Source organism: Aquarana catesbeiana, linkage group LG09, assembly GCF_042186555.1.
Source record: "Aquarana catesbeiana isolate 2022-GZ linkage group LG09, ASM4218655v1, whole genome shotgun sequence".
NCBI lineage: Eukaryota > Metazoa > Chordata > Amphibia > Anura > Ranidae > Aquarana > Aquarana catesbeiana.
In genome coordinates, this window is record NC_133332.1 from 315,893,449 (window position 1) to 315,918,717 (window position 25,269).

General features: G+C 45.1%; 1 protein-coding gene across 9 annotated transcripts in view; it reads left to right on the forward strand.

Moving 5' to 3' along the window:
- The window catches only part of STRBP (spermatid perinuclear RNA binding protein), a 210,798-nt gene extending 185,764 nt beyond the window's left edge, over positions 1 to 25,034 (forward strand). For 7 of the 9 annotated variants that reach the window (XM_073600708.1, XM_073600705.1, XM_073600700.1 and 4 more), the window contains exons 16-20: positions 2,670 to 2,810; positions 8,851 to 8,977; positions 11,366 to 11,410; positions 11,655 to 11,702; positions 24,535 to 25,034. In XM_073600708.1, coding sequence (XP_073456809.1) covers positions 2,670 to 2,810; positions 8,851 to 8,977; positions 11,366 to 11,410; positions 11,655 to 11,702; positions 24,535 to 24,611 — 438 coding nt within the window. In that variant the 3' untranslated portion in view covers positions 24,612 to 25,034. The remainder of the gene's footprint in view (positions 1 to 2,669; positions 2,811 to 8,850; positions 8,978 to 11,365; positions 11,411 to 11,654; positions 11,703 to 24,534) is intronic. The other 2 variants (XM_073600707.1, XM_073600706.1) reach the window with 1 other exon arrangement.
- The last annotated feature ends 235 nt before the right edge of the window (positions 25,035 to 25,269 follow it).

Genomic DNA, 25,269 nt, shown 5'->3' on the forward strand with positions numbered 1-25,269 from the left:
TGTTTTTTTTTTTTTTTTTTTTTTTTTGTTTTCTGTTATATTTTTATATTTATTATATTACATTTTATATTTAGACACTAATACGGCTACAATCAAATCAAGTATTTTATTTTTAAAATGTATTATATTAAATAAGTGTCTGTGTGTATGTGTATAGATGTGTGTGTTTTTGTTTCTTATTTTTTTGTATTGTTGTTTTTAATCTCTTAATCGGCATCTGCAGATGTCTGAAGGCCTGTTTTGTCAATGAACCTCCCAGCCTACATGCGATGTCTTGCCATAGCTGACTTGGTGATCGGGGAGCCGCTCTGATGGCTTCCTGATCATTAGTGGGGCCCGGTGCCATCATTTACAGCTGGATCTGACAGGTGGCAGCTGCGCACAGTGTCAGCTGTCAAAAGGGAAGCGCAGAATAAAATTCTATCAGTGGGGGGTGGGGGGGAGTGCCAGGAAACATTAATCTAGAGATTGCGGCCAGGAAGGGGCTAATGCAACCAATTCATTTAAACAAATATGTAGGTTGAGTGATTGGTACAGGAATGACGTTCAGTCAGTTGGCCCTTATTACATTTATACCTTTTGTGTACGCTACTCATAGTATATATAGAAATAGGAAATTATTTAATATGTATTTGATATATGGTTAAATATAGGTGCCTAAAACCAAGAAGAATAAAGTTGATGAGGTTAGCAGGAAAGCTGCACTAACACTATGTATTTGTACATGGAGATCATATCCCCCCCCTTATGTATTTATACATGGAGATCATATCCCCCTTATGTATTTATACATGGTGATCATATCCCCCCTTATGTATTTATATATGGAGATCATATCCCCCTTATGTATTTATACATGGAGATCATATCCCCCCTTATGTATTTATACATGAAGATCACATCCCCCTTATGTATTTATACATGGAGATCATATCCCCCCTTATGTATTTATACATGGAGATCATATCCCCCCCTTATGTATTTATACATAGAGATCATATCCCCCCTTATGTATTTATACATGGAGATCACATCCCCCTTATGTATTTATACATGGAGATCATATCCCCCCTTATGTATTTATACATGGAGATCATATCCCCCTTATGTATTTATACATGGAGATCATATCCCCCTTATGTATTTATGCATGAAGATCACATCCCCCCTTATGTATTTATACATGGAGATCACATCCCCCCCTTATGTATTTATACATGGAGATCATATCCCCCCCTTATGTATTTATACATGGAGATCACATCCCCCTTATGTATTTATACATGGAGATCATATCCCCCCTTATGTATTTATATATGGAGATCACATCCCCCTTATGTATTTATACATGGAGATCATATCCCCCCCCTTATGTATTTATACATGGAGATCATATCCCCCCTTATGTATTTATACATGGAGATCATATCCCCCCCTTATGTATTTATACATGGAGATCATATCCCCCCTTATGTATTTATACATAAAGATCATATCCCCCCTTATGTATTTATACATGGAGATCATATCCCCCTTATGTATTTATACATGGAGATCATATCCCCCCCTTATGTATTTATACATGGAGATCATATCCCCCCTCATGTATTTATACATAAAGATCATATCCCCCCTTATGTATTTATACATGGAGATCATATCCCCCTTATGTATTTATACATGGAGATCATATCCCCCTTATGTATTTATACATGGAGATCATATCCCCCCTCATGTATTTATACATAAAGATCATACCCCCCTTTTGTATTTATACATGGAGATCATATCCCCCTTATGTATTTATACATGGAGATCATATCCCCCTTATGTATTTATACATGGAGATCATATCCCCCCTTTTGTATTTATACATGGAGATCATATCCCCCCTTATGTATTTATACATGGAGATCATATCCCCCCTTATGTATTTATACATGGAGATCATATCCCCCCTTATGTATTTATACATGGAGATCATATCCCCCCCTTATGTATTTATACATAAAGATCATATCCCCCCCTTATGTATTTATACATGGTGATCATACCCCCCCTTATGTATTTATACATGGAGATCATATCCCCCCTTATGTATTTTTTCTAGCAGCTGAACACTCTTTATCCTCTTTTTTGCATTACTTTTGGTCAGCTAAGTCCCTCTTCCAATATATATTGCGTTATTTATACAGTTCCTTCGTATGCTTTAGTCTTTAAACTTTTTGGGTTTTTGTTGAAAAAAAAAAAAAAACCTGTAAAGCCGAATTCTCAGATAATACAAGATTCGTATTTAATCCAGTTATGTCTTCACTGAAAAGAAATACATGTATTAAAAAAAACAGAATTAACAAGAGGTTCATTCGAGAGATATCTAGATATGTGTGTGTATATATAAATATATTATAGTATATATATATATATATATATATATATATATATATATATATATATATATATATATATATATATATAATTTTTGTTTTTACTATTATTTATAGATATATTTTAATAATAAAAAAAATATATATATTATTTTTTTTATTAAAATATATCTATATATATTAATAGTAAATAAATATTTTTTTTCAGAAAATAAGGGTGGATGCAAGTAAAAGGAGAAACCTGTAAGTTTTTCTACTCCAAAATTTCTTTTTTTTTTCCCCCAGGTGGAGGTGGACGCACAGAAGTTCAGGGGTGCCGGCCCAAACAAAAAGGTAGCAAAAGCCAGCGCGGCCCTGGCTGCCCTAGAGAAGCTCTTCTCTGGTCCAAACGCAGCAAATAACAAGAAGAAAAAGATTATTCCACAGGTGAGGCTTTCAGATGAATAGATCGGGGGAGCCAATGCACAACTGGCAATTCAAATAATTCACAAATGTATTTATTTTATTTTTTTCTGATATGTACATACAGTTCATTTCCATTTTTGAGTAATTTGGAGTTGTTTGATCTCTCACTTCTAGGTGACTAAGACCCCTTTCACACTGGGGCCACGTTAACGCTAAAGCGCCACTCGTTTTAGCGGTATTTTTAACCCTGTTTAAGCGGCGCTTTTTGCCCGCTAGGGGGGTGCTTTTAACCCCAAATAAGGGGTTAAAAGCACCCATGCTGCAGCCCTTTGGAAGTGCTGCCCGTTCATTTCAATGGGCAGGGCATTTTGGAAGCGCTAAGACCCCTTTCACGCTCAGGCGATTTTCAGGCGTTTTAGCACTAGAAATAGCGCCTGTAAAGTGCCTGAAAACTGCCTCCCATTCATTTCAGTGTGACTTTTCACACTGAGGGCGGTGCACTTGTGGGACGTTAGGAAAAGTCCTGCAAGCAGCATCTTTGGGGCAGTTTGGGAGCGCTGTATTTAGCGCTCTCAAAACGCTGTGCCCATTTAAATGAATAGGCAGTGCTTTGGGTTAAAAACACCCAGCTAGCGTCCGAAAAGCGCCATTTAAACACCGCTAAAGCACTGATAACACCAATGGCGCTTAAACGCTAACACGGCCGTGGCCCCAGTGTGAAAGAAGTCTTGATACAGCGCTCCCAAACCGCCCCAAAGATGCTGCTTGCAGGACATTGGGCAGTGGTTCATGTAAAGCACCTTATAATAAGACCAGAATTCATGATCGGTTGAAGGGGGTATGTACAGGAGGCCAATGAGGAGAATGAGTGAATTGTTAGCTTGGTGGTATCATTGGTTTAGGAATGGGTTGGCGGGGGGGGTGGGGGGGGGGGTTGTGGAAATGTTACGGAGGTGAAGGTGGCTGTGCAGGCTTACAAACTATACAAAATGTATACGTTCAACCACATGGATGGACTGTGGTTATAGAATGGTCTATTAATGTGGATCCCAAAGTCCTTGAGACCAGGGATGACCAGTAAATTCTTCCCAAATGCCTGTGCCTTGATGGTTAAAAAAAATAAAAAAATAAAAAAAAAGTTAATACTCGCATAATAATAGTATGGGAATACAAAATATGTCTTCACATTCTGGAAGGCTCTTGATGGGGCTAGATGTCATTTTTGGGGATTTGGTGGGTGTTCTGGAGGTAGTTTAGGGACTCTGCAGCAGATTTGGTGGCCCTGTAAGGGACGGAGTTCATAAAGGGAACTGGGGCAACTATGGGGGAAGAGGTCTCTCCAGGGGCCTGGGGGCTTTGCACAGGCAATGTAGGGAGACTAGAGGGCACTATGGGGGACTAGAGGCTCCACGGCAAGCAAGGGGGCACTCTGTGGGAGATCAGTGGGCACTGAAGGCTCTTATAGGGCTGGGGGGACACGGTGGGAACTGAAGGCTCTTAGGGAGCTGGGAAGCGGGGGGGGGGGTTTGGCAGGCACTATGGGATCTGAAGGCTCTTAGAGTGCTGGGGGGCACTCTGGGGACTGAAGGCTCTTAGGCGGTCGGGGGAGCGCGGCACTGTAGAGACTGAATGCTTTTAGGTTGTTCGGAGGCACTATAGGAGGTTGACAGCCATTGTGGAGACTGAACACTCTTAGAGGGCTGGGGTTCACTCTGGGGACTGAAGGCTCTTAGGGGGTCAGGGAAGCGCGGCACTGTGGGGACTGAAGGCTCTTAGGCGGTCTGCAGGCACTGTGGGGACTGAAGGCTCTTAGGCAGTTGGGGGAGTATGGCACTGTGGAAGGTCGGCAGGCACTGTGGGGACTGAAGGCTCTTAGGAGGTCGGGGGAGCGCGGCACTGTGGGAGGTTGGCAGGCACTGTGGGTACTGAAGGCTGGTAGGCGGTCGGGGGAGCGCGGTACTGTGGGACGTCGGCAGGAACTGTGGGGACTGAAGGCCCTTAGGGGGGTCGGGAGGCACTTTGGGAGGTCGGCAAGCACTGTGGGGACTGAATGCTTTTAGGTTGTTGATAGGCACTGTAGGAGGTTGACAGCCACTGTGGAGACTGAATGCTCTTAGAGGGCTGGGGTTCACTCTGGGGACTGAAGGCTCTTAGGGGGTTGGGGGCACTGTGGGATGTCGGCAGGCACTGTGGGGACTGAAGGCTCTTAGGCGGTCGGGGGAGCGCGGTACTGTGGGGATTGAAGGCTCTTAGGGGGTCGGAGGAGCGCGGCACTGTGGGGATTGAAGGCTCTTAGGGGGTCGGGGGAGTGCGGTACTGTGGGGACTGAAGGCTCTTAGGCGGTCTGCAGGCACTGTGGGGACTGAAGGCTCTTAGGCAGTTGGGGGAGTATGGCACTGTGGAAGGTCGGCAGGCACTGTGGGGACTGAAGGCTCTTAGGAGGTCGGGGGAGCGCGGCACTGTGGGAGGTTGGCAGGCACTGTGGGTACTGAAGGCTGGTAGGCGGTCGGGGGAGCGCGGTACTGTGGGACGTCGGCAGGAACTGTGGGGACTGAAGGCCCTTAGGGGGGTCGGGAGGCACTTTGGGAGGTCGGCAAGCACTGTGGGGACTGAATGCTTTTAGGTTGTTGATAGGCACTGTAGGAGGTTGACAGCCACTGTGGAGACTGAATGCTCTTAGAGGGCTGGGGTTCACTCTGGGGACTGAAGGCTCTTAGGGGGTTGGGGGCACTGTGGGATGTCGGCAGGCACTGTGGGGACTGAAGGCTCTTAGGCGGTCGGGGGAGCGCGGTACTGTGGGGATTGAAGGCTCTTAGGGGGTCGGAGGAGCGCGGCACTGTGGGGATTGAAGGCTCTTAGGGGGTCGGGGGAGTGCGGTACTGTGGGGACTGAAGGCTCTTAGGGGGTCGGGGGAGCGCGGTACTGTGGGGATTGAAGGCTCTTAGGGGGTCGGGGGAGCGCGGCACTGTGGGGATTGAAGGCTCTTAGGGGGTCGGGGAAGTGCGGTACTTTGGGGATTGAAGGCTCTTAGGGGGTCGGGGGAGCGCGGCACTGTGGGATGTCGGCAGGCACTGTGGGGACGGAAGGCTCTTAGGCGGTCAGGGGAGCGCGGTACTGTGGGGACTGAAGGGTCTTAGGCAGTCGGGGGAGCGTGGCACTGTGGGGACTGAAGGGTCTTAGGCGGTCGGGGGAGCGCGGTACTGTAGGAGGTCGGCGGGCACTGTGGGGACTGAAGGCTCTTAGGGGGGTCAGGGACCACTTTGGGAGGTCGGCAGGCACTGTGGTGACTGAGCGCTTTTAGGGGGGCGCTGTGAGGACTTGGGGTTCTTAGTGGGCACTGTGGGAGGTCAGCAGGCACCATGGAAACTGAGCGCTCTTAGAGGGGGGGTCCCTGTGGAGACTGAAGGTCCTTGGGGGGGGTCCCTGTGGAGACTGAAGGTTCTTAGTGGGCACTGTGGGAGGTTAGGAGATCTGCAGCTAGCAGTGGACTCAGGAGGAAGGAGGCCCTGGCCTGGCAATAGGCCTCAGGCAGGTGGTTGAGAACCGCTGGTCTATTGTATAGGATGTGTGACACGATAGTAATAATATTAAATAGGAGAAGTGATGGATGAAAGTATTGTATAAAAAGAGTGATGGGATAAAAGCAATATATGTGATGTATACTAAGCACATTGAGGCTAACCGTTCCTGGGGGCCCATATTTATAGAAAATGAAAAAAATATATACATAATTCTGCTTGCAGCAAGCACTCAAAAGAGTAAAAAATGTAATAAAGAAAACACAGATAAGGGAGGTGGTACAGCTTGGAGCTGCTGACATTAAAATATGCCATAAAACCCAAAAACAAGTTTCTGCTTACAGGTAAGTGGGCAGAGTTATGCTTTGTGATGGAAGCGAGGACATAAATAATGGCCATATGTCTGCTATACACCAGTTTTTCTGGATGCACTGTTGGCTAAAAAAAAAAAGGAGTAAAAAGAAATTATTTGCATGACTCCGCCCACTTACCCTATAAGCAGAGACTGAGCTCCATGATTAGGGTTTGTGCTGGAAGTGAGGAGGTGTAAATGTTATCGGAAATCAATGCTGTGTCTCCTTTAAATAATGCAAAGATTTGCTGTTTCATTGTATATTCAGGTATATATTCGCTCCCCAAGCACAAAAGACTCGTCGGCTTATAAAATATGCTGCAGATTTTAGATGATCAAGAAATAAAACCTCCTCAGATGTGTAAATCAGGGAGAGGAACTTTCACACATTCCTGCGCTGGTTTTATTGGGTGTTTGCAGACTGAATTAATTGCACAGTTACGGCTTCATTACCATTACAAAGCCCGGCCCGTGATTTATTTGGTAACTTTCCCAGCTCGGCCTCTTTCATTGAGCAGTGGGGGGGGGTACGCGTTCTCTTCTGGTTTGTTATAATTTCTTCCCAGACAGAACAGGAAGCTGCGGAGCATGTCTTGTCCCTGTTCAGCTGTTAAATACTGCAGGAGGAAATGTGAGGTTTTTGTGTGGAAGTCCTGCAAATCCAGGTTCAGGAAGTCAGATTTACATACAGCTGTGTGCTGTCTGCTTTGCTATCCTGCGGTAATGGGGTTCTAAATGCCTAAAGGGTAACTCCATGTTTTACGTCCCTTTTTTAAGTGGTTTATTCGGGCCAAGCTGGCCCAAAATAACTTTACTGCACTAACGAGCGCTATTGGGTGCGTTGTATTACCTGTATGTAGCCTTAGCTGTAAAGTATACATCGTGTGTTGACTGTATGTAGCCTCAGCCTTATACATTATGTATACAGTTCTGTGTTCTCGCAGTGGGGACTTCCTGCCCTGCTCCGAAAACAAAATAATTAAGCTGAGCACTACTTTGCATTCTAATGACCATTCACAGGAAGCTTTGCATTCTATTGGCATTTCACAGGAAGCTTTTCATTCTACTGACCATTCACCGGAAGCTTTGTATTCTACTGACCTTTCCCCGGAAGCTTTGTATTCCACTGACCTTTCCCCGGAAGCTTTGTATTCCACTGACCATTCACCGGAAGCTTTGAATTCCATTGGCCATTCACCGGAAGCTTTGCATTCCATTGGCCAATGACAGGAAGCTTTGTATTCTATGAATGAATACAAAGCTCCCTCTGATTGGCTGAGGAGGACAGATGACATCACAATCTCTGCCAATCAGAGGAAACTTTGTATTCATTTATAGCATACAAAGTTTCCTGTGAATGGCCAATAGAAAGCAAAGCTTCCTGTGAATGACCAATAGAAAGCAAAGCTTCCTGTGAATGACCAATAGAAAGCAAAGCTTCCTGTGAATGGCCAGTAGAAAGCAAAGCTTCCTGTGAATGGCTGAGCAGCCCGGTGGTGTTAGGCTTTAAAATGAAAGTTTAGGTATGGCAAATTTAACATGTTGCACCCACTTTGACCAATAACTATAACTATGTTATGGTATAACTATGTATATACCATACCTGTGGGATCCCCATGGAAGCTGGGAATCACTGTAGTAAACAATGCTACTCCACCACTACTACAGTGATTGCTGCTAGTTTCTAGGTCCGGTGCCGAGCAGCTGCCCTGCTTATTGAACACAGGAGGTTGCCTGCTCGGCACGGGCACCATTCAGGGAACCCTTTTAAATGTTCTCAATGAATGTGAAGCATTCTTCGATTGGACGAGGTGGAGATTTTGTCGTCGCTACCTCGCCCAATCCGAGAACGCTTCACATTCATTGAGGAAATGCAAAGGGTTCTCTGAATTGCCGGCTGTGCTGAGCCGGTGACCTCCGGTGTTCAGTGAGCAGCAGGGCAGCTGCTCGGCAGGGGACCCAGAAGCTAGCGGAGATCACTGTAGTAGAGATGTAGTAGCAGTGTCTACTACAGTGATTTCCAGCTCCAATGCGGATCTCACAGGTATGGCACCTTACATTGCCAAAAATGTCCATACCTCTTAAACAACTTTTGCATATTCTATTTTCTTAGCAACAGAAGTTTAAATTACTTGTTTGTTAAATCGGAGGTAACATTCACTAATCATCATAACTTTGTTTTCTTTTGTAGACTAAAGGAGTGGTCAGTACGGCGGTATCGGCGGCTGTACAGGCGGCTCGAGGAAGAGGACGAGTGGCATTGGCCAGAGGGGCCTTTGTGGGAGCTGCTGCTGCTGCCCCGGGATATATAACCCAAGGTACACAAGTCACTGTTTTGAATACCAGAATTACAAAAAACTGAAAAAATAGGGAATATAATGCTCTCATAATGCACAAAAATATATATATATTAAAAAAAAAAAAGGACATCGCTCTAGAGGAGCCTGGGGGCTTTGCACAATGTGGGAGACTGGAGGGCACTGGTCGAGGCACTATGGGGGGCAACTAGAGGCTCCACAGCAAGCAAGGGGGCACTGTGAGGGATCAGTTGGCACTGAACACTCCTGAGGGGGGCGGCATTGTGGGGACTGAAGACACTTAGGGGGTCAGGGGGCACTGTGGGATATTGGGGGGCACTGTTGGAACTGAAGGCTCTCAGGGGGGAACTGTGGAGACCAAATACTCTTAGGGGGCTACTATAAAAACTGAAGGCACTTAGGGAGCTGTGGGTACCCCGTGAGACTTTGGTATGCACTGTGAGGACTGAAAGCTCTTGGGGGGGGGGGGGGCGGCACAGTGGAAGGTTGGCAGGTACTCTGGGGGCTGGGGAGGGGCACAGTGGGAGGCCAACAGGCAATGTGGGGACTAAAGACTCTAAGGGGGGAGGTACTTTGGGGACCGCATACTCTTAGAGGGCTGGAGGGCACTGTAGGAACTGAAGGCTCTTAGGAAGCTGGGGGTGCCCTGTGAGACATTGGCATTCACAGTGGAGACTAAAAGCTCTTAAAGGGGGCTGGGGGGCACAGTAGAAAGTTGGCAGGTACTGTGGGGACTAAAGATGCTTAGGCAGTCGGGGGGGGGGGGGGCACTGTGGGAGGTCAGCAGGTACTGTGGAGACTGAAGACTCTTCGTAGTTGGGGGGCACTGTGGGAGGTTGGCAGGCACTGTTGGAACTGAAGGCTCTCGGGGGGGCACTGTGGGGATCAAATACTCTTAGGCTCTGCAGGTACTGTTGGGACTGTAGACTCTTAGGGTAGCTGGGGGGGCACTGTGAAAGGTCGACAGGTACTGTGGAGACTGAAGACTTTTAGGGGGTTGGGGAGCACTGTGGGAGGTTGGCAGGCACTTTAGGCAGCACTATGGGAGGTTGGCAGGCACTGTTGGAACTGAGGGCTCTCAGGGGGCACTGTGGGGACCAAATACTCTTGGGGGGGCACTTTGGGGACTGAAGGCTCTGCAGGTACTGTGGGGACTAAAGACTCTTGGTGAGCTGGGGGGGGGCACTGTGGGAGGTTGTCGGGTACTGTGGGGACTAAAGACTCTTAGGGAGCTGGGGTGGGCACTGTGGGAGGTTGGCAGGCACTTTAGGCAGCACTGTGGGAGGTTGGCAGGCACTGTTGGAACTGAAGGCTCTCAGAGGGGGACTGTGGGGACCAAATAATCTTAGGGGGCACTGTGGGGGGAGTGCCAGCTAGCAGTATACCCAGAAGGGGGGAGACCATGGCCTGGCTATAGGCCTTGAGCAGGTGGTTGAGAACCACTAGTCTATTATAGAAGATGTGTGACAGGATAGAATTAATATTACCATATATAAGACAAGTGATGGGATAAAAGTAATATATCACCGCTTCCCTTTTAAGCTGCAAAGGCAGTGAGCGGGGTGTGCAAATGCCATGATACATTGCTGCCTGGCAAAAATGATCCCCCTTCCTATCCCTGTTGTGTTCGGTGGGCAGTGCCACCCACTGAACATGACCTATTCAACTGAATGGGGCCGTGCTGCAGCATCTCTGCAGGCAATGCACATGGTTGTGGTGCAGGTATGTATGGGTTAAAGGAAGGAGTGAGGAGGCAACAATGATGTCTTCTCAACACCTATCAAATGCTCCATGAAGAGTGATCCAACCACAGAGCACAAAGCATAAGAGACCCTAACTGATTGGGAAGTCAGGCTTCCTACATACAATACCGTATATGCGAGAAATCAAGTTAATTCCTAAAATCTCAAACATTTTACATACATAAAACCACAAATGTTGTTTAGAAGTCGTTATTCACATTCAACTGGACTTCTTCTGTAATGTTGAAGACATTGGCAGATTATCCAAGCCACTTCTTTAGGATCCCATCAGAGCAATTCATAGCTAGAAGATCAGTTGACGAACGTGTCTGACGTTCATTAGAACTGAGGGATAAGCTGGGAAACGTCTTCAATGATGCAGAACAAGTCCAGTTGAATGTGACTACCTACTCCAAGTACACCATGACCTGAAGAAACGAGAACCCTCCCAGACACGAAAATAACCCTTTCTACTTGATGGCTATGCTCATTGACTTCATTTTGAGGTCCTCCGCTATCCATCTAATGATGGCCCTGAAAATGGCGAGTCTAGAAAGGGTGTCATTGTGTTTCCTTTGCTGCCTTTTTCATACTGTAGGATGCCACCTCAATCTATAATCAGACTTTTCTAATGTTTTATTTCCAGGATATGCAGCTCCGTATGGATACAGTACCGCAGCGCCGGCTTATGGTATGTACACAACTGCAAGTTTCATGCTGAAATTCACAAAAAAAAAAAAAAAAAAAAAATGTACATGGGATGGTGGGAGAAGTCCCACTTTTTTTGGGGGGCTAGTTGTCCCCATCGTTCTGTGATAACATTTTTTTAGTCGCTACATAGACGACCTGCTTTTTTGTGTGCACAGAGGAGGTGGGTAGTTTAGGTGATTGGCTTTCTTCTCCTAATGATAATAACCTCAACCTGCGGTTTACAGGTCGTATGGATTCTGGGTCCGTGGATTTTCTGGATGTAATTTTGGCAGGTGAGGGCAAATAGGATTTGTGTCTAGGTTGTACAGAAAACCACTGGCAGGAAATAACCCTGCTGAGAGCAGATTCCGGACATCCTGGACATACTATCAAAGGTATACCGGTAGGGCAATTTCTTCCTGGACATACTATCAAAGGTATACCGGTAGGGCAATTTCTTCCTGGACATACTATCAAAGGTATACCGTTAGGGCAATTTCTTCCTCGACATACTATCAAAGGTATACCGGTAGGGCAATTTCTTCCTGGACATACTATCAAAGGTATACCGGTAGGGCAATTTCTTCCTCGACATACTATCAAAGGTATACCGTTAGGGCAATTTCTTCCTCGACATACTATCAAAGGTATACCGGTAGGGCAATTTCTTCCTCGACATACTATCAAAGGTATACCAGTAGGGCAACTCAAACATATATGTAGCGAGGAGTTAGCGTTCCAGACAGAAGTAGTAAGTATAAAATAACAGTTTAGAAACGAGGGGTTATTCGGAATCTATCTTGAATCAGTCAAGCAATATTGGCAACGACACTGTAAGGTGGGGATTTACTCAGGGATAATAAAAAGTAAAAATAAAAAGAAATACAACTTTAGGTCTAAAGATGTCCCGTTTTTTTCGGCCCCTTTGAGTGTTGAGTTTGGCAATATTGAGCTAACCATTGAGAAATATCTCCCATTCCTATATAATGATCCCATCTATGCACAAATTTTATCTAAAGGGATTAAAAAGGTCTCTCGTAGACCCCCTACTTCGGGTAGAACCCTGCCTCCTAGCCTATATACAAGTAAACAGTCTTCACATTGGTTGCAGTTTAGGTCTTTTCGATGTGGAGGAGGTGGATGTCCGTGTTGCCCACATATTAAAAGAGGTGATTCACTCCACAGCTACTAATAACGATCATAAGATCCTGTTGTTTTATTTGTAACTCCAAGTATTTAGTATATATTATTACCTGTGAATTATGCTCTAGTCCAGTGATGGGGAACCTTGGAACCCACCAGGTGTTTTGGAACTACATTTCCCATGATGCTCAACTACATTGCCGAGTGCATGAGCATCATGGGTAATGTAGTTCCAAAACATCTGGGGGTGCCAAGGTTCACCATCACTGCTCTATACAATATGTGGGTCGGATGATCCACAGATTGAGAGTCCAGTTGCTTGGTCATCTTCATGATATACACAAGAATCATTTGACTAATGTTGTTAAGCATTGAAACTAATGTCATAATAAGGATGTCTCAAGCCTGTGTATACAGGGAGGTAGAACGGACAGTCTTGCCCAAGAGAGGTGGCGATTAAATTCAGAATGCTCTGCAAAAAAAAAAAAAGGTCTATTGGATTTTTAATTTCAATACTACCTTGAGACAGGGAAAGGGTCTGAGGACACAGATTCCCCAATTCCTTTCTCGGCAGCCTCAGCTGCACTGAAGATGAATGGAGAGGAGACGGAGGCTCCTCTCTATTCATAAACACCGATTACGATGCTCAGTTATGGGCAGTTGGTGATCACTGACTCTGTTCATTCAGAAAAGGAAGGAGCCAGTAAATGACAGATTTACCAGCTCCTTCCTCCGCTCTCTATCTTGACAGATCCAGGACAGGGGGGGGGGGGGACTAGGAGGAGGACCCGGGGAGCCAGAGAGAGGGAGGAGAGCACTGAGGGGGAGGGGGGGACCTGGGGAGCTGGAGACCTGGAGAGAGGGAGGAGGACCAGGGGAGCAAAGAAGGGAGGAGGACACGGGTATCTGGAAAGAGGGAGGAAGACACAGGGGACCAGGGGAACAGAGAACGAGGAGGACACTGGTGAGAGGAGGACATTGGGAGCCGGAGAGAAGGGGGAGGACCGGGGGAGCTGAGAGGGAGAAGGACACAGGGAGCTGGGGGCCTGGAAAGAGGGAGGCAGACACCAGAGGGGGACACAGAGGACCAGGGGAACAGAGAAGGAGGAGGACACCGCTGAGAGAGAGGAGGACATGGGGAGAAGGAGGAGGACATGGGAGGACCCGGGGAGCTGAGAGGGAGAAGGACACAGGGAGTTAGGGGCCTGGAAATAGGGAGGCGGACACCAGAGGGGGACACAGAGGACCAGGGGAGCACAGAGAGAGGAGGACACTGCTGAGAGGGAGGAAGGACACGGGGAGCTGGGGACCCAGAGAGAGGGAGGAGGACCGGGGGAGCTGAGAGTGACGAGGACACCGGAGGACAGTCGGGGGTGATCGGTGCGGCGGTGGGGGCAGTTACAAGCACCGATCTCCCTGTATAACTTTTAATAAAGCAGCTGACAGCTACAGGTGGTAGAGAAGGAGAAGCAGCTGGCAGAAAAGCTATACAGGGAGATCGGTGCTTGTAACTGCCCCCACCGCCGCACCGATCACCTGTGTGGCTCCCCAGCCCTCCTGCTGATCTTTGAGGACCAGGCATCGGAGCATTTGCACGAGTACCGATACTCGTGCAAATGCTTGGTATCGGTACGGATACTAGTATCTGTGCATCCCTAGACATCACTCATTCAGCATCTCTTGCAGGTCATGGTGGATAGAAGTGTTAAGCCCCTTTCACATGCCATTCCAATCAGATCCACCTGTTAGTTTTTCAGTCAGCACTGATCGGACCGCCCCCCCCCTCCTCCCTAGAATGCCCGCATAGGACCACCAGGTATGCCACCCATGGCCACCAGGGATGCCACACAGTGCCCGCAAATTACGCCAATCAGTGCCCATCACTAATGCCTGCCAGTGCCTCCTTTACGGTGATGCCCATCAGTGCCACCCAAGAGTGCCCATCAGTGCTGCCTTATCAGTGCCCATTAGTGAAGGAGAAAACTTTACAAAATTTTATAACAGAAACGAAGAAAAACCTTTTTTTTGTTTTGTTTTGTTTTTTTTGTTTTTGTTTTTTTTTTTTTTTTTGTTTAGCAAAAAAACAAAAACCCCAAATACCACCAAAAGAAAGCTCTATTTGTGGGAACAAAATGATAAAAAAATTTGTTTGGGTACAGTGTTGTATTATCGCGCAATTGTCATTTAAAAAGAGCGCAGAAAGTTGGCCTGGGCAGGAAGGGGGCGGGGAGTGACTGGTATTGAAGTGATTAAACTATTTTGTAGGTATCTAATTGTTAATATACAATTTAACAGTTCTATGTGTATTGTAGAAGTATGTACATTGTTGTTGTCTATAATATACATATATTTTTTCTTAAATTTTATGAGTAATGAGCGATTTAGCATTTGTTGATCACTTAATTACCGGAGATACCAAAGTGGGATACACATGATGTTTTTTAATCTTGATTGGTTATTGTTAACATCCTATATACAGTATCCCACAAAAGTAAGTACACCCCCCTCACATTTTGGTAAATCTTTTCTTCTATCTTTTCATGTGACAACACTGAAGAAATGACACTTGTCTACAATGTAAAGTAGTGAGTGTACAGCTTGTATAACAGTGTAAATTTACTGTCCCCTCAAAATAACTCAACACACAGCCATTAATGTCTAAACCGCTGGCAACAAAAGTCAGTACACCCCTAAGTGAAAATCTCCAAATAGGGCCCAAAGTGTCAATATTTTGTGTGGTCACCATTATTTTCCAGCACTGCCTTAACCCTCTTGGGCATGGAGGTCACCAGAGCTTCACAGGTTGTCACTGGAGTCCTCTTCCCCTCCTCCATGACGACATCACGGAGCTGGTGGATGTTAGAGACCTTGCGCTCCTCCACCTTCCGTTTGAGGATGTCCCACAGATGATCAATAGGGTTTAGGTCTGGAGACATGCTTGGCCAGTCCATCACCTTTACCCTTAGCTTCTTTAGCAAGACAGTGGTGGTCTTGCAGGTGTGTTTGGGGTCGTTATCATGTTGGAATACTGCCCTGCGGTCCAGTCTCTGAAAGGAGGGGATCATGCTCTGCTTCAGTATGTCACAGTACACGTTGGCATTCATGGTTCCCTCAATGATCTGTAGCTCCCCAGTCCCGGCAGCACTCATGCAGCCCCAGACCATGACACTCCCACCACCATGCTTGACTGTAGACAAGACACACTTGTCTTTGTACTCCTCACCTGGTTGCCCCCACACACGCTTGTCACCATCTGAACCAAATAAGTTTATCTTGGTGTCATCAGACCACAGGACATGGTTCCAGTAATCCATGTCCTTAGTCTGCTTGTCTTCAGCAAACTGTTTGCAGGCTTTCTTGTGCATCATCTTTAGAAGAGGCTTCCTTCTGGGATGACAGCCATGCAGACCAATTTGATGCAGTGTGCGGTGTATGGTCTGAGCACTGACAGGCTGACCCCTACAACCTCTGCAGCAATGCTGGCAGCACTCATACGTCTATTTCCCAAAGACAACCTCTGGATATGACGCTGAGCACGTGACCTCAACTTCTTTGGTGGACCATGGCGAGGCCTGTTCTGAGGGGAGCCTGTCCTGTTATACCGCTGTATGGTCTTGGCCACCGTGCTGCAGCTCAGTTTCAGGGTCTTGGCAATCTTCTTATAGCCTAGGCCATCTTTATGTAGAGCAACAATTCTTTTTTTTTCCAGATCCTCAGAGAGTTCTTTGCCATGTAGAACTTCCAGTGACCAGTATGAGAGAGTGAGAGCGATAACTCCAAATTTAACACACCTGCTCCCCATTCACACCTGAGACCTTGTAACACTAACGAGTCACATGACACCGAGGAGGGAAAATGGCTAATTGGGCCCAATTTGGACATTTTCACTTAGGGGTGTACTGACTTTTGTTGCCAGCGGTTTAGACATTTATGGCTGTGTGTTGAGTTATTTTGAGGGGACAGCAAATTTACACTGTTATACAAGCTGTACACTCACTACTTTACATTGTAGACAAGTGTCATTTCTTCAGTGTTGTCACATGAAAAGATAGAAGAAAAGATTTACTAAAACTGTGAGGGGTGTACTCACTTTTGTGAGTGTGTATGTGTGTGTGTGTATGTATATATATATATATATATATATATATATATATATATATATATATATATATATATTTATTACACACGCACACAGAGTTGTGCTCATAAGTTTACATACCCTGGCAGAATTTGATTTCTTGGCCATTTTTCAGAGAATATGAATGATAACACACCAATTTTTCTTTCACTCATGGTTAGTGTTTGGCTGAAGCCATTTATTATAGATCAACTGTGCTTACTCTTTTTTACATCATCACAACAGAAACTACCCAAATGACCCTGATCAAAAGTTTACATACCCTGGTGATTTTGGCCTGATAACATGCATACATTTTGACACAAAGGGGTTTGAATGGCTATTAAAGGTAACCATCCTCACCTGTAATCTGTTGTAATTAGTATGTGTGTATAAAAGGTCAATGAGTTTCTGGACTCCTGACAGACCCTTGCATCTTTCATCCAGTACTGCACTGATGTTTCTGGATTCTAAATCATGGGAAAAGCAAAAGAATTGTCAAAGGATCTTGCAGGAAAAGGGATATAAAAAGATATCCAAGGAATTGAGAATGCCAATCAACAGTGTTCAAATTCTAATCAAGAAGTGGAAAATGAGGGGTTCTGTTAAAAAAAAAAAAAACCACGGTCAGGTAGAACAACTAAAATTTCAGCCACAACTGCCAGAAAAATTGTTCTGCATGCAAAGAAAAACCCACAAATAACTTCAGGTGAAATACAGGACTCTCTGAAAACATGTGGTGTGGCTGTTTCAAGATGCACAATAAGGAGGCACTTGAAGAAAGATGGGCTGCATGGTCGAGTCCCCAGAAGAAAGCCATTACTACGCAAATGCCACAAAGTATCCCGCTTACAATACACCAAACAGCACAGAGACAAGCCTCAAACCTTCTGGCACAAAGTCATTTGAAGTGATGAGACCAAAATTGAGCTTTTTGGCCACAACCATATTCATTTGGAGAGAAGTCAACAAGGCCTATGATGAAAGGTCCACCATTCCTACTGTGAGGTGGATCGCTGATGTTTTGGGGATGTGTGAGCTACAACGGCACAGGAAATTTGGTCAAAATTGTTGGCAAGATGAATGCAGTATGTTATCAAAAAATACTGGAGGAACATTTGCATTCATCAGTCAGGAAGCTGCGCATGGGACGTACTTGGACATTCCAACATGACAATGATCCAAAACACAAGGCCAAGTCCACCTGTCATTGGCTACAGCAGAATAAAGTGAAGGTTCTGGAGTGGCCATCTCAGTCTCCTGACCTCAATATCATTGAGCCACTCTGGGGAGATCTCAAATTATTTGCAATTCATGCAAGACAGCCCAATAATTTACAGGAACTGGACGCTTTGTGCCAAGAGGAATGGGCAGCTTTACCATCTGAGAAGATAAAGAGCCTCATCTACAAATATCACAAAAGACTTCAAGCTGTCATTGATGTTAAAGGGGGCAATACACGGTATTAAGAACTGGGGTATGTAAACTTTTGATCAGGGTCATTTGGGTAGTTTCTGTTGTGATTATGATGTAAAAAGAGTAAACACAGATGATTGATAATAAATGGCTTCAGCCAAACACTGACCATGAGTGAAAGAAAAGTTTGTGTTATCATTCATTTTTTTCCCTTCTAGGTAAACTTGCATACAGTTTGTGAAGGAACTCGGCAGGTAGGTTGTCCTCTGTACATCTTGGAGAACTAAGCACAGATCTTCTGTGGATGACGGCTGCCTCCAATCCTTGTGTCTCTTGATGTCATCCCAGATGGGCTCCATGATGGTGAGATCAGGGCTCTGTGGGGGGCCAAACCATCACTTCCAGGACTCCCTGCTCTTCTTTACACTGAAGATAGTGCTTGATGACATTGGCTGTATGTTTGGGGTGGTTGTCCTGCTGCAGAATAAATTTGGGGCCAATTGCACGCCTCCCTGATGGTATGGCATGATGAAGTATCTGCCTGTATCTCTCAGCATTGGGGACACCATTATTCCTGACCAAATTTCCAACTTCATTTGCAGAAATGCAGTCCTAAACTTGCAAGGAACCTCCACCATGCTTCACAGTTGGCTGCACACACTCATTATTGTGCTGCTATCCAGCCCTTCCTCCAGCAAACTGCCTTCTGCTACAGCCAAATATTTCACATTTTGACTCGTCAGTCCAGAGCACCGGCTGTCATTTTTCTGCACCCCAGTTTCTATGCTTTCATGCATAGTTGAGTTGCTTAGCCTTGTCCTATGCAGGAAACCATAGGAACCGGGGTGCAGAAAGATGAGTCGGTGCTCTGGACTGACAAATCAAAATGTGAAATATTTGGCTGCAGCGGAAGTCAGTTTGCTGGGGGGGGAAGGGCTGGAGAGTGATACAATGAGTGTCTGCAGGCAACTGTGAAGCATGGTGGAGGTTCCTTGCAAGTTTGGGACTGCAATTCTGCAAATAGTTGGAGATTTTGGTTAGGATCAATGGTGTCCTCAATGCTGAGAAATACAGGCAGATACTTCTCCATCATGCCATACCATCAGGAAGGCGTGCAAATGGCCCCAAATGTATACCCCAGCAGGAAAACCACCCCAAACATCCAGCCAATGTCATCAAGAACTATCTTCAGTGTAAAGTACAACAAGGAGTCCTGGTAGAGATGGTTTGGCCCCCCACAGAGCCCTGATCTCACCATCATGGAGCCCGTCTAGGATGACATAAAGAGACAGAAGGATTGGAGGCAGCCGACAACCAGGGAAGATCTGTGCTTAGTTCTCCAAGATGTACAGAGAACAACCTACCTACCTAATCCCTTCACCAATTGTGTGCAAGTCTACCGGGAATGCGGGGGGGGGGGGGGGTCACACCCTAAATATGGATTGGATTTCTCTTCATTTACTTTCCATCTTGTTCATTGATCAAAAATAAAATATTAACACTTCGATTTCTGAAAGCTTTCTTCATTTACAGCATTAGCATCACACCTGCCTAAGACTTTTGCACAGTACTGTATATTTAAGCCCAATTTTACCTTTTTTTTTCTTTTTTTTTTTTTTTTTTTTAAACTGACCACCAAGGTACTGAAAATATTGTTTTTTTTACAAAAGAAAAAAGGCGTTTGAAATCTTTTTTCAGCGCCCCGGCTTCACCTACAAATGTAAAATCAAATTCCGGGCACAAGGAAAAACTACCCCTGCAGTGCATGATGATGATGATGATGATGATGATGATGATGATGATGCTGCTGGAGGACAGCGCCCAAGAAGGGATATAAGGTAAGTGATGCAGCCTTCTCACCTCCCCCCGCTCAAGACATAGACATTTTACCTGTGCAGGGGAGACCCATTGCATGAGTATTTTTTTTTTTTTTCTTCCAGCCCAGAGTTGGGCTTTTAAAGCTGAATCTTCCAGTTTCATTTGACTTTGAAATAGTTTGTTCGGACCAAGCTGGACCAAACTATTTCCTGCACTAACAGTTGTGGCGGCTGTATTCCTTGTATGTAGCCTCATCTATACATCGCTGTGCTCTGGAAGTAGTACTAAGACTTCCCATTTCACTCCCGGAAAAAAAAAAAAAAATTAAGTTAGGCCGAGCAGCCTCAGCCATTCACAGGGAGCTTTGTATTCTAGGAATGAATATAAAGCTTCCCCTCATTGGCTGATGAGGTCACCAATTCCACCTCAGCCAATAGGAGGAAGTTTTGTATCCAATCGTAGAATACAAAGCGTCCTCTAAATGGCTAAGCAGTGCTCAGCCCGACTCGATCTTCTTTCTGGGAGTGGGGCGGGAAGTTCTCATCCTGTTACTAGAACACGGCGCTGTATACTATATGAAGCTGAAGCTACATACAGAGCATCCAGACAGTATTCACAGCGCTTCACTTCTTCCACATTTTGTTATGTTACAGACTTAATGTAAAATGGATTAAATTCATGATTTTCCTCAAAACTCCACAAACCATCCCCCATAATGACAACGTGAGAGAAGTTTGTTTAAAATCTTTGCAAATTTATTAACCACTTCAGCCCCCATACCTTCCGGCTGGCCAAAGACCGGAGCACTTTTTGCGATTCGGCACTGCGTTGCTTTAACTGACAACTGCGCGGACGTGGCTCCTAAACAAAATTGACGTCCTTTTTTCCCCACAAAAAGAGCTTTCTTTTGGTGGTATTTGATCGCCTCCTGCTTTTTTTATTATTTTGCGCTATAAACAAAAGAAAAAGCGTCAATTTTGCAAAAAAAGCTATATTTTTTACTTTTTGCTATAATAAATACCCCCAAAAAATATATTTAAAAAAAATTTTTCCCTCAGTTTAGGACGATACATATTTTTGGTTAAAAAAAAAAAAAAAAAAAAATCGCAATAAGAGCATATTGATTGGTTTGCGCAAAAGTTATAGCGTCTACAAAATAGGGGATAGATTTATGGCTTTTTTATTCTTTTTTTTTTTTTTTTTTTTTTTTTTTTACTAGTAATGGCGGCGATCAGAGATTTTTATCGTGACTGCGGCATTATGGCGGACACGTCGGACAATTTTGACACCTTTTTTGGGACCACTGGCATTAATACAGCGATCAGTGCGATTAAAAAGCATTGATTACTGTAAAAAGGTCACTGGCAGTGAAGGGGGTTAACCACTAGGGGGCGATCAAGGGGTTAATGTGTGTCCTATTGTGTGTTCTAATTGAAGGGGGGAGGGGACTGTGCAGGGAAACTAACAGATCGCTGTTCATACTCTGTATGAACAGACGATCTGTCAGTTCAACCCTCAGACACACACAGATCCACGGTCCTGCTCGGTTAACGGGCAATCGCAGGTGCCCGACGGACATCGCGGCCGCCGGACACGCGCGCCCCCTAGGCGGCCGGGAAGCCCAGGACGTCATATGACGCCGTGCACAGGATGGGAGATCCCTCCTGCGGGCGCCATATTACTATGGGCGGGTAGGGAAGTAGTTAAGTATCACAGGCTCCTCCCATGTCCATAAGTATCACAGGCTCCTCCCATGTCCATAAGTATCACGGGCTCCTCCCATGTCCATAAGTATCACAGGCTCCTCCCATGTACATCAGATTTTTTTTTTTTTTTTAATCAATTTGCAAAGATTTCAAACAAACGTCTTTCATGTTGTCATTATGGGGTATTTGTAGAATTTTGAGGAAAATAATTTAATCAGTTTTGGAATAAGGATGTAACATAACAAAAATGTGGAAAAAGCGAAGCGCTGTGAATACTTTCCGGATGCATTGTACAGGTAATACAAGCACACCTCTTAGGCCAGTAAACTGTTTGAACCAGCTTGGCCCGGATGATCTATTTAACGTTAAATGAAACCTGGAGATCGGCTTTAAAGCCTGGAAGAGAAAAATACTCATGCAGTAGGTCTCCTCTGCACTGCAAGGGTAAAATGTCTATGTCTAGAGGGGGGAGGGGTTGTGAGAAGGCTGCATTACTCACCTTATCCCTGCTTCGGCGCTGTCCTTCAGCATGATTGTATACAATGTAGGGCTATGAACCCTACGTGGAGGAGGCAGGATTGTGACCTTGGCCAGGAGAACCTTAGAGGGAGGTTTCATGGGATCCGTCACACTGCTAGAAGGACCTAACTGGAGTGAGGAATAAGGTAAACATTACACCCAGGGAAAAAAAAAAGAGCATTTAAAACTTACAGTAGTGGGAGGAGGGCGCGGCAAAAGTATTTTTGAATCCAGATCATAAGGGAGGGCACTACAAAGGTCGATCTTTCTTGTGCCCAGAGTTTGGCTTCAATTTGTAGGGTGCTGAAAAAAAGATTTCAAATGCCTTTTTCTTTTGTGTAAACCAGCATTTCAGTATCTTCCAACCCCCAACCCCCCCCCCTTTGGTGAGAGGAAATCCAAAATGTTAGAGTTGCCACCAGAGCAACCGGTGAAGGTAAATGATGCCACTACACATACACAGGGGGAATCTGATCTCTCTAGGAAGGGTATAACTGTTATACTGTACAATCGCTTTTTTTGACCTTTTGAAATGTAAGAGGTTCATTTTATTTGGTCTCCAAACTTTCTAAACAAAGGCTCAGTTTACTGTCCTTCAGACTTTAGGAGGGCTGGACTGTGGCCATTGGGAGTAGAAAAGGTCCTGACGTTGGTGGGGAAAAAAAAAACAATGCCCCATCATTGGTGTCATTGGGGAGGAATTGTTTCCCATCATTGGTTCCATTGAGAGAAATTGTGCCCCGTCGTCGGTTTCATTGGGGAGGAATTGTGTCCCGTCATTGGGAGAAATAGTTTCCCTTCATTGGGGGGGAATAGTGTCCCATCATCGGGCCCCATTGGGAGAAATTGTGTCCCATCATCGGTTTCATTGGGGAGGAATTGTTTCCCTTCATTGGGGGGGAATAGTGTCCCATCATTGGGAGGAATTGTCGCATCATTGGGCCCCATTGTTGGTGTCATTGGTAGAAATTGTGCCCTGTCATTGGGAGGAATGGTTTCCCATCGTTTGTTTCATTGAGAGACGACGTGTCCCATCATCAGTTTTATTGGGGAGGAATTGTTTCCCTTCATTGGGGGGAATAGTGTCCAATCATTGGGCCCCATTGGGAGAAATTGTATCCCATCATTGGGGAGGAATAGTGTCCCATCATTGGGCACCATTGTTGGTGTCATTGGTAGAAATTGTGTCCCATCATTGATAGGAATTTTGTCCCATTGTTGGTGTCAGTAGGAGAAATTGTGCCCTGTCATTGATTTCATTGGGGAGGAACTGTGCCCCATCATTGGTTTCATTGGGAGGGGGGAGGGAATTGTGCCCCATAATTGGTTTCATTGTGGGGGGATTGTGTCCCATCATTGATGTCGTTTTTAGAAATTGTGTCCTGTCATTGGTTTCATTGGGGAGGAATTGTGTCCCATCGTTGGGCCCCATTGTTGGTGTCATTGGTAAAAATTGTGTCCCATCGATAGGAATTTTGTCCCATTGTTGGTGTCAATAGGAGAAATTGTGCCCCGTCGTCGGTTTCATTGGGGAGGAATTGTTTCCCATCATTGGTTCCATTGAGAGAAATTGTGCCCCGTCATCGGTTTCATTGGGGAGGAATTGTGTCTCATCATTGGGAGAAATGGTTTCCCTTCATTGGGGGGGCGAGAAATTGTGTCCCATCATCGGTTTCATTGGGGAGGAATTGTTTCCCTTCATTGGGGGGGGAATAGTGTCCCATCATTGGGAGGAATTGTCGCATCATTGGGCCCCATTGTTGGTGTCATTGGGAGGAATGGTTTCCCATCATTTGTTTCATTGAGAGACATTGTGTCCCATCATCGGTTTTATTGGGGAGGAATTGTTTCCCATCATTGGGGAGGAATAGTGTCCCAACATTGGGCCCCATTGTTGGTGTCATTGGTAGAAATTGTGTCCCATCATTGATAGGAATTTTGTCCCATTTTTGGTGTCCGTAGGAGAAATTGTGCCCTGTCATCGATTTCATTGGGGAGGAATTGTTTGCAATCATTGGGAGGAATTGTGCCCCATCATTGGTTTCATTGGGAGGGGGGGGATTGTGCCCCATCATCGGTTTCATTGTGGGGGGATTGTGTCCCATCATTGGTGTCATTGGGAGAAATTGTGTCCTGTCATTGATAGGAATTGGTTTCATTGGGGAGGAATTGTTTCCCATCATTGGGAGAAATTGTGTCCCATCAATTGTGCCCTTTCCAATGGGAGGAATTGTGCCCTACCATTGGTGTCAGTGGGGGGGATTATGCCCCAAGGGCCAGATAAAAGCAAGCAAAGGGCCGTAGTTTGAAGACCATTGCTGTACAGAGTAAACTGTCAGCACATATCTGTTCCTGTATTACATAGAATGTAAAAAGAACACTTACCCGAGTCTCTTGTCTTTTCAGGTATCCCTAAAAGGATGGTCCTCTTACCAGTTATGAAATTTCCAGCATATCCAGTTCCCCATTACTCCTTTTTTTAACAAACTCATCGGGCAGGACCGTTTGGAATGTCAGAAAAATGGAACTTATTTTCTTTGATTGTGGGATTTCCTTTGTAAAGACCCCTTTTTCCTACTTTTTTTATTTTAACAGAAAAAAAACACAGAAAAAAGAATTTAGTTATTTAAACAAAAAACTTGAAGAAAATTGTACTGTGAAATGTTACCTCATTTACAGATTTAAAAAAAAAAACAAAAAAACTCTTTTACTGCCAGAAGACACAGCCATGTATAGAAGACGTCTGGTCTGGCAGCGGAGGTAGCAGGCCTTCTGCCCTAGAAAATGATGTAGGCGACACAAGTATACCTTTTAAAATGAAGTACGAAAACTGTAAAATTGATAAATACATTTATGAAGGATGTACGATATTAAACTAATAACAGAATAAAATGTTTTGTCCTATATTTTGTGAGTGATGACTCATTTCTATTGTATAATTGGGAATGCTTAGAACAACCATTCTTTAACCAGGGTTCCTTGACCTCCCCATCTGATGGAGCCTGAATAGCGATGGGACTAACACCACTTGGCAGAGCCAGCACTATGACATCAGAGATCTTTTTGGCTGTCTGGAAGTGTGGTATTCTGACCACTAATGTAATGAGGGGGGGCATTCTTCTTACTACCAATGTAAGGGGC